Consider the following 9674-nt stretch of genomic DNA (forward strand, 5'->3'; position numbering starts at 1 on the left):
CACACAGAATTCTAACTTCTTTCTGTACTAGAATCAGAATCATTTAGGTAGGAAAAGACCTTTAAGATCACTGAGTCCAACCACTAACACAGCACTGCCAAGCCCACCACTAAAGCATGTCCCCAAGCGCCACATCTACACTCTACACGGCTTTTACCTCCAGCAATGGTGACACCACCACTGCCCTGGGCAAGTCTGTTCCAATGCCTGGCAACACTTTCCATGAAGAAACTTTTTAATATGCGATCTAAACCAGCCTTGGCATAACTTGAGGCCATTTCCTCCTGTCCTGTCGCTTGTCTCTTGGGAGAAGAGCCTACAGGCTACAGCCTCCTTTCAGGGAGTTGTAGAGTGTAAGAAGATCCCCCCCTTGAACCTCCTTTTCTCCAGGCTGAGGTCCCCCCCTCTGCTCTCCTTGTGCTCCTGAACCTGCCCCAGATCCATTCCCTTCTCTGGACACACTCCTGCTTCTCAATCTCTTGGATTAAGGTGCCCAAAACTGAGCCCACGATTCGAGGTGGGGCCTCAGCGATGCCCAAAACAGGGGGATAGTCACTGCTCTGGTCCTGCTGGCCGCACTGTTGCTGACCCAGGCCAGGATGCCAATGTCCTTCTTGGCCACCTAGGCACACCTGGGCTCGTGTTCAGCAGCCCTTGGCCACCACCCCCAGGTCTTTTTCTGCGGGGCCATTGGAAATTGCACAGAACGGTCAGTGCAATGTGGGGAGTTTAGTAACAACTCCAGGCAGCCCAGTCTGATTTAGGGACTCTGTGGCCGCTTTGCTAACAAGTCAAGGCGGCCCAGTTCCCTTTAAGGGCTCTGTGGCCGCCTAAAGTAACCAGCCCGTAGCGCTGCAGGGGGATGTTGCGAGCCAAGTGCAGGTGTAAACTATGTCCTTGGACACCAATTCCCGCTCTTCCAGAACGTTTGGGTTTCTGCAGTGATCCCTCCTGCCCGGTGGCCGAAGCGCCTTCTGCGCGCCCGCGTTGCCGGCCGTGCTGGCGGCGCAGCCACGGAGGAACGGCCGCTCCGCGCGGGCCCCGCGGCCGCCGCTCCCCAGGGCACGGCCGAGCGCTCCGCGCGCGCAGCGGGACAGGGGGCGGAGCCTGCGTCGCTCGCGCTCCTCGGCCCATGGGATGAGCGCGCGCCACCAATGGGGAGCCGCGGGACGGGCGGAGCTCGGCGGGGATTGGCCGGGGCCGCGGGGCGGGGGCGGGGCCCGGAGGGGCCGGGGGCGCTGAGGGGCCGGTGGTGCGGCAGAGCGGGAGCGGCGGCGGCGGGGCGGGCGCGGTTCTGGTTCTGGTTCTGGTTCTGGTTCTGGTTCTGGTTCTGGTGGGGGAGTGAGCCCCGGCGAGGGAGTGACCGGCCCCCGGCGGGGGACTGACAGAGCCCCGGTGAGTGGCCCCGGGCGTGTGGGTGGGTGCGTTCCTTCCTTAGCGTGTGTGGGATCGGGCCTGGAAGGGAGCCAGCCGTGTGGGCAAAGGGGAGCGGCGAACCGCCTTCCCCTCACATCGCTTCTGAAAAGAAGTCCACGGGGGGAGGACTAAAGGAAACGGCCTTATGGCGAGGTAGTGGAGATTCAGATTAGATACGAGACAATTTTTTTTCGCTGTTGGGGTGGTCAGGCGTTGGCACAGGTTGCCCAGGGAGGTGGTGGTTGCAGAGGGTACGGTCAGGCTCAGTCAATGTCCAGGTAATGGATCAGGTTGGCGGCGATGAGGCACGTCGAGCTGGGAAGTCAGTCCGTATTCCAGGTTATAGGATGATGATCTTTACCATAAGAAGTGTTTCATCAGACCGAAAGAAAGCTGTAGTGCATGTTGCACAGAGAGAATCAGGTGTTGCTGACTAAGTCATTCTCCATTCCCACTGAATTTTTGCTTGGATAGGATTCTGTCTTGTTTTCTGTGGTGTAAATGGCATATATGGAGCAAAGAGTCTGGGCAAAAGCATCCAATTGACAAAGTCCAGTACAGGTAATGTTAAAGCAGTAGCAATTTCTCAAATTGAGAAAGGCAGTTAAGTTACAGAACTTTATTTCCAGAGGTTTATGAGAATGTGGTGAAACTTTTTTTTCTTTTACATCTATGTGCAAGTAATAAGCCATATATTATCTATGCATCTTAAAAGAAATTTCCAATTAGCAAAAAGTTTAATGGATTACTTTGATATAATTGTTTTGGTTATGTTTTGCTAAATGTAAGTTCATAAGGAATTGGTAAGGATTTTTTGCCTCCTCTCCTCCACCCCCAAATTTCACATGGTCTATAGGCTATATAATAGATTTTAGTAACTTTTATTTGTGATTGTCTTGTAAAGACATAAGACTTACTGTGAACCAGCTGGAGTAATAGGATTCATATTTTCTTTCCTACAGGGCATCATGGCAGCCCATCAGGAGAAAAAACTTGCTGAAGAAAGAAAACACCAAAACATGCAGAATGATACTAAAGCATCTCAAGGCCAATGGGGAAGAGCATGGTGAGAGAAGCCAATGATCCTAAGCAGTCCTTGTACTTCCAATTGAATAAGAATTGAATAACAATTGAATAACAATTGGAATAAGAATTCCAATTCTTACTCTTAGAGATGCTGTATTCCTTTTAAACTTCCCTCTGTTAATAACAGATTGTTTTCTTGTCCTACTCTGAAAGCTCGTGGATCATTTGCTGTAGCAACAGGTGCTGAAGAAGAGTTCTTCAAGTTTTTTAAGGCAGAGAGTTTGCCGGGTTGTTTGGGTTAAAACACAGTCCTTGCAAAACAGAAAAGCAAATCATAACAATTCGTAACAATTCCAGTTCCTTCAAGGAAAGAAATATTTCATGAGATCTGGAAAACAAGCATCCCAGCATCTGTGGCATTCCCAGCTGATCAGTCCCGCTGTAGCAAGATTTAGGACACATATCCCAGTTCTCAAAGAGCTGAGTAGGTATTAGCAGGGCATTGTACTGCAGCTGGGAACAGCAAAAGTGGCTGGCACAGCAAGTTCAATTTATGGCTGTCCAAGGTCTGTCTTTTGCAAGTTTCCAAGCTTTGCATAATGTTCTTGGGATTCCATTATCACTTTCAATTGAATACCAGTTAGAGCCATGATTGGCATCAAAACCGTCAAGTCTGTAATAATAATCTGGTTTTTGGAGGGGAGATTTTATCTAATCTCTTGCTCTGACCAGCTAGTGTAGTTTTAGAGGAGTTTGTGGTAAAGTATGTTCTGTGCTGATTTTTTAATGGCTGTTTGACCACCAGACATGTCTGTGCCCTGAACACATTTTCAGTTTCATCCAGTTAGTCCAGAAGGTCCACTGAAAAAGTTATTTGATGTAACTCATCTATCTGAAACGTGGGCAAACCAAATGCTCTGTTTTGGATTACAGGGAGGTGGACTGGTTTTCCTTGGCAAGCATCCTTTTCCTGCTCATGTTTGCACCACTGATCGTGTATTACTTCATCATGTCCTGTGACCAGTACCAGTGCTCTCTGACTGACCCACTCCTGGACTTGCTGACAGGGAAAAAACATCTGTCTGACATCTGGAACAGGACTCCCACTCTGACCTATAGGGCTGCTGGCATCTATTCCCTTTGGGTCACTTTCCAGGTACATGATTGAGTTATGATCTGGATGCCGTGTCTGGTTTCTCACACAGCTGTTGGATGAATCCTTTTGCACAAAGGATAGTGGAATGTTGAACTGGCATTTACTCTTTGGTGTTTCACACTTTCCAGGGCTTTTTGGAATCCAAATGAAGCTTATGTACTTGGAAAATAAGCATGTGGGGAATATACACAAATATTCTTTGTGTGACATATTCCTTAATGAGGTTTTTAAGAAAAAGCAACTTTATAGCAGTATCCGTTTGTTTTAAATTAATACACAAGAAATAGATTAAAATAAAACGACGAGGACCTGAATCTAGTTACCAACTGTCCTGCCTCCCCACCAAAGAAGGATGACAGCCTTACATGAAATACATCTTTGAGCTGTATAAAAGCTTAGATGTATTACTAGTCTAAAATCGCAACAGCTAAATCTTGCCATATTTGCTTACCCAATACTTAATAGAAACTTAATAGAAACATTCTATTTGGTATATGTATGTAAGGAATAGTGTTTTGAGGGATTTTGTCTTGTCTGTATTTCCTGTGAATACATTCTCTCTCTTCTAGGTGGTTTTGTACATGTCCATTCCTGACTTCTGCCATCAATTTCTCCCTGGATATGTGGGAGGTGTACAAGAAGGTGCTGTCACCCCTGCTGGTAAGGTTTTCCTTGGAATACATGGACACCATGCAATCTTCTGAAATGATAGTATTTCTGTACTTAGAGTGTTTGATAACCCATGTGTAGCCAGAGGAAACGTGGAAAGAAGTGCTCTCACCTTCCTCACGTGTTCAGTTCAAACAAAAATAGAAAGCAATCTATGTCATCTTTTAGAATAAGTTATAGCATTTCTATCTCTTATAATTAGTATAACTGTTGATCTGGTAGGCACCATACCAGCAGTGAAAAAGTACTGGTTGATAATTTTGGCACTTGAAATTGTCAGTTGCCTATAGTTGTCAGGACTATTGCTGGTATTCAACAAGATAGTTTTACCTGCTCCAGCTCCATTAACCCAAGGGACCTGAACAAAATGTGTGATGTGAACTGTTAGAAGGAGTGGTTTGTTACTCTAGTCAGTTTTGGGGGAAAGTCTAAATTCAATTTTGTGAGGAGAAAAACTCAGCCTAACAAAGCCTAATGGGTACAGCAGAGTCTAATGGAACACTCAGAAACGTGCTTTAAGGTATTTAATTGGGAGGATGAGGAGAGAGAAGTTGTTTCATGAGCACTTGATTGAGCTTCTGTGTATTCTGTGCATACCCATATTAATTAAAAGCTGCAGTAATGCGGGGTCAGTAACACTCGATTTTTTTTCTTCATCTTTTAGGTGTCGTGAATAAATATGAAATCAATGGACTTCAGGCCTGGATCATTACCCATGTGCTTTGGTTTGCAAATGCTTCTTGCTTCCACTTCTTCCCACCTACCATCATTTTTGACAACTGGATTCCTCTCCTGTGGTGTGCCAACATCTTGGGATATGCAGTGTCCACGTTTGCAATGATTAAAGGCTACTTTTTCCCTACCAATGCCAAAGACTGGTATGTGAGTTTTAGTAATGAGAGAATACGAGGCAATCAGAGATTAGAACTGTTAAATAAAAACCGGGTCTATGAATTGAATGACAGAATATATTTCACTGGCAGAGAGAGCTGAGCCAGTGTATGACAGTGGTTCTTTGCTTCACTAGCACCATCCCCTGTGTTTCATGCTGCACACCATGGGACTGGCAGCCTCAGTGTCACAGATACACCCATCCTAGAAATAGTGATACTTAGACTGTTCAGAAGTGTTAGCAAGAGTAAACTCGGGCACTTCTGAAACTCTACAACTTATGTCTAGGAATGTAATACTTCAGTTGGGTCAGCTTGTGTTACCTTGCACAGCGTTACATGGTTTGATGATTTTTATTATCACTACATCAAATTAATCTGAATTGTGTAGTCAGAGTAGTAATTACCTGTATTTGTGTATAACTCCGTCCATTTCTAATTTTTTGATGTTTTACAGCAAATTCACTGGAAACTTCTTTTACGACTACATGATGGGGATTGAATTTAACCCTCGAATAGGGAAGTGGTTTGATTTCAAGCTGTTCTTCAATGGGCGCCCTGGGATTGTGGCCTGGACTCTGATCAACCTTTCCTTTGCTGCCAAACAACAGGAGCTGTATGGCGAAGTGACAAACTCCATGATCCTTGTCAATGTCCTTCAGGTAAATTCCAAGGAGGAAATTAGGAAACCAGCTGGGAAGTAAACTAGTATTAAAGTAGGAAAAGAAGTCCTTCTATGGGAATGAAAATGAAGTGTTTTTTCCTGGCCTGAAACAAGCTCATTCAGTGATGGTGTGCTGGGACTTCTTTGGATTTATTGCCTGATCTGTGTAAATGGAAGCCTGCTCAATAGGAGCTCCATCGCCCCTCTTTGTAACCCTGTGACTCTAAGCTGAAGAGAGATTGGGGTGATCAGTTGTGAGTTCACTTCCCAAGCGTTTGTCCTTGAGTTGTACCCTTGCCTTAGTCATCCTACTGTTGCTTTACCTGTGTAGATAGATAGATAGATATTGTGTATCCACATAGATTGTATTTATGTGATAGTTCTTCCTAACTGTGTTCAGAAATGTCTGGGTTTGAAGTGCTAGCATCAAAACACCAATGAATTGTGAGATCACATCACAAGGCAGCACAGACATGAAGCTGATGCTGTTAAAGAGGGTAACTGGTGACAGTGCTCTGTTATGAATGTGAAATTATTCTGTTGCAGGGTATTTATGTTCTGGACTTCTTTTGGAATGAAGCCTGGTACTTGAAAACCATTGATATCTGCCATGATCATTTTGGATGGTATTTGGGCTGGGGAGACTGTGTTTGGTTGCCTTACCTCTATACTTTGCAGGTAAAAATGTGTACACTGTGTATTTGGGCTAACGGGAATGGAACTTTGCAGAAGCATTCTTCTCAGCAGGTTAATGTGTACCTTAAATGTTTCTAGGCAGTTTGACTGTTGAGAAATCCTTGCAACATTCTTTGTACCAATTCCTGTGTAGGAAGGCTTCCTGTCCGTGCACAGATTGGACATCTTTTCCTCTCCTGCCCTTCTTTTGTGCCTCTTTCTGTCACTGTCTGTTGTGTCTGTATATTTTCTGAATCCTTTCAGTTTCCTTTTTTTTTTACTCCTGCTTGTTGAGGGTCTTTTGGTTAGTGGTGGTTTGTTTGTGTTTTGTTCCTTGCTTTTTCTTTCTGTCCGGTTTGCATCCTTGCAACTTCTCTCTTCTTGTTTCACGAAGAAGTTCAATTTTGGAGAGAGAAAGAGAGAAGGAAACTGTTGGATGCAGAGTTTTTTGAAAGTTTTCTGCAGTTTTACTGTTGCAGTCGATTTTTCTGCTCTTTCTTCTGGTCTTTTGTGGGCCACTGTAGTCAAGGAATTGGTCTGGCACGCTGAGCCTCTGTTGGAAGTAAATGTCTGATTGTTTTTGTGCTCCCTAGGGTCTGTATTTGGTTTACCACCCTGTCCAGCTGTGCACAGCCCATGCCGTAGGGGTCTTGATGTTGGGCTTGCTGGGCTATTCCATCTTCAGAATGACCAACCACCAGAAGGACCTCTTCCGTCGTACCAATGGCAACTGCAGGATTTGGGGGAAGAAGCCGGAGTACATCGAGTGCTCCTACGTGTCCGTGGATGGGACCAAGCACTACAGCAAGCTGATGACCTCTGGCTTTTGGGGCTGGGCACGTCATTTTAACTACACAGGAGACCTGATGGGCTCGCTGGCCTATTGCCTGGCTTGTGGCTTTGAGCACATCCTGCCTTACTTCTACATCGTGTACATGACCATTCTGCTCACCCACCGCTGCATTCGGGACGAGCACCGTTGTTGCAGCAAATATGGGAAGGACTGGAAGCACTACACTGCTGCAGTGCCCTACCGGCTCCTACCCGGCATATTTTAAGGCTAATGCAGGATCCAGGAGAAAGAAAAAAGAAGAAACATGCAGGCATGCCATGTTTAAAGTGTTTAAACTGAAGTGGGGCACTGAAATGTCCCGTTTTTTTAGAAGATTCTTTTAATTGGAATACCCCTCTGAATCTCCCCATTTCCACATTAACTTGGAGCTGGAGAAAAGTTGCATGTGTTGAGATTCCTGAGAAATCCCAAAGCTGGCAGGTGGCCTTACCCTTGATTGTAGCAGGGTCCTGGAAGCAGTTTGCAGTGGCTCAGGAGAGGAGGAAAAGAGTTCTGTCATCTCTTTAGGAAAGAAGTTGTCTGATGCAGTTGTGACCACCAAAACCTACAATCAGGAACAATGACAAAGAAGGTTTGACTGTTGGGTGCTTGTCAAGAGATGAACGGTGGAAATGCTGAACTGCAGGACCTGGTCTGAAATGATTGTTATCATCTAAACCAAAAGTGAAAACTGTTATAAATTATTGACATTTTCAGCACCTGACTATATGGAACATGACCAATTGAGTATTATTTTGATACTGAAAGCAGACTTAGTGAAGCTACTGAACTGTGCTGGTTGGGCTGGAGTAGAGTTAATTGGTTTTTTTTTTCCTAGTAGCTGGTATGGGCGTAGTTTGGGATTTGAGCTGAGACAGTGTTGATAACACAGGGATGTTTTCACTGTTGCTGAGCAGTGTTTACACAGCATCAAGGCCTTTTCTGCATCTCACCCCACCCACCAGCGAGGAGTTGGGAGAGGGGACACGGGCAGGACAGCTGACCCCAACTGACCCAAGGAATATCTCATTCCATATGGCATCATGGTCAGCACATAAAGCTGGAGGAAGAAGGGAGTGGGGGATGTCAGGAGTGATGGTGTTTGTCATTCCAAGACACTGTTCCATGGGATGGAGGCCTGCTTTCCTGGAGATGGCTGAACACCTGCCTGCAGGTGGCAAGTGGGGAATAGATTCCTTATTTTGCTTTGTTTGTTTGCAGAGTTTTTCCCTTTACCTATTAAATGAATGTGTTTATGTTAACCTGTGAGTTTTCTCCCTTTCCGGATTCCCTCTCCCATGCCACTGTGGGGGAGTGAGTGAGCAGCTGTGTGGGGCTGAGTTGCCAGCTGGGGTTAAACCATGACAGTCCTTTTTGGTGCCTAACATGGAGCTCGAAGGATTTGAGATAACAGCATTGTTTCAGATTGACTGGAATGTGCGGGATGGGATTTATAGCTGTTGGTGCTGTTGAGCTGTCAGGCTCCTGTGCTTGCCATGGGGCTCACTCTCTCTATATTGCAGGGCTCATTAGGGGCTTCATTTTGATTTTGCTGCTAGCTGTAGTGCTTCTCCTCTTCCTGGGCTGTGCCTGGGGACACTTTGATGACAGCCCTGGTGACACACCTGGGCTGGCAGGTGGCCAGGGCATCACTGCTGTTTCTGTGCTGCTGGAACTCCAGTGCAAGCTCGAGTCGAGGGAACTGTGACCTGTGGATGAGCCCACAAGGGAGCAGGACACCCCCAGGCATCAGCGGCTGGGAATAAGCCCGTGGTAGAGCAGGAACCTCTCAGAGCATCTGTGGCCGTGGATATGTCCGTGCCCAGGAAGGGATGGCGGCCCAAGGATAAGCCTGAAGCCTCTGTGGCTGTGGGTAAGGCCACGCTCAGCAGGTACCCCTTGAAACATCAGTGCCTGTGCATGGGGTTGTGCTGGAGCACCTCAGAGCCAGGGCCATGGATAAACCCCTGGCAGAGCAGTTTACAGCCTTGGAGAGACTGCATCTGTGGGTAAGGCCACATCCACTTCTTTAGTGTGGATGGAAAACTTCATTCCCTATTGTTTGTATAAAATCATGTTTGTAAAAATTGAAGATATAAATTCTTTCGGGACAAATAAAAAAAATACTGCTAATTTTCCTTCAGCTATTTCTTTTCTTGTTACATGGTTATCTTTCGGAATAACTAAAGGATACAAAAGGAGCTCTTCAAAAAGTTTGATTTCAAGAGCTCCTTGAAATTCTGTTTTCCAAGGTGAAACAAATGAAAAGAAAGAGGGATCATAGTATGAACTATGCAGCTTGTAACAAGCTCGGTAGTTATGTCCAAGCTAAAACACTTTTTAAAA

The 9674-nt window shown here is 45.8% G+C and overlaps 2 protein-coding genes across 2 annotated transcripts; one reads left to right on the plus strand and one right to left on the minus strand.

Annotated features, from left to right (window-relative positions):
* Window positions 1-830: 830 nt before the first annotated feature.
* LOC121661809 (protein TonB-like) lies at window positions 831-2383 on the minus strand. The gene is made up of 2 exons (XM_042022348.1): window positions 2334-2383; window positions 831-1518 (listed from the first exon to the last, which is right to left on the minus strand). Exons 1-2 carry the CDS (start codon window positions 2381-2383, stop codon window positions 831-833), a joined length of 738 nt encoding a protein of 245 aa, XP_041878282.1.
* DHCR7 (7-dehydrocholesterol reductase) lies at window positions 1267-9461 on the plus strand. Its single transcript, XM_042022445.1, has 8 exons — window positions 1267-1395; window positions 2379-2482; window positions 3376-3598; window positions 4168-4258; window positions 4932-5145; window positions 5615-5819; window positions 6368-6499; window positions 7090-9461. The coding sequence occupies exons 2-8, from the start codon at window positions 2385-2387 to the stop codon at window positions 7552-7554; spliced, it is 1428 nt and encodes a 475-aa protein (XP_041878379.1). The 5' UTR covers window positions 1267-1395; window positions 2379-2384; the 3' UTR covers window positions 7555-9461.
* The last annotated feature ends 213 nt before the right edge of the window (window positions 9462-9674 follow it).

Source organism: Corvus kubaryi, unplaced genomic scaffold (assembly GCF_017639235.1).
Source record: "Corvus kubaryi isolate FWS band 111438036 unplaced genomic scaffold, C.kubaryi_AGA036_p1.0 37201, whole genome shotgun sequence".
Taxonomy (NCBI): Eukaryota; Metazoa; Chordata; class Aves; order Passeriformes; family Corvidae; genus Corvus; species Corvus kubaryi.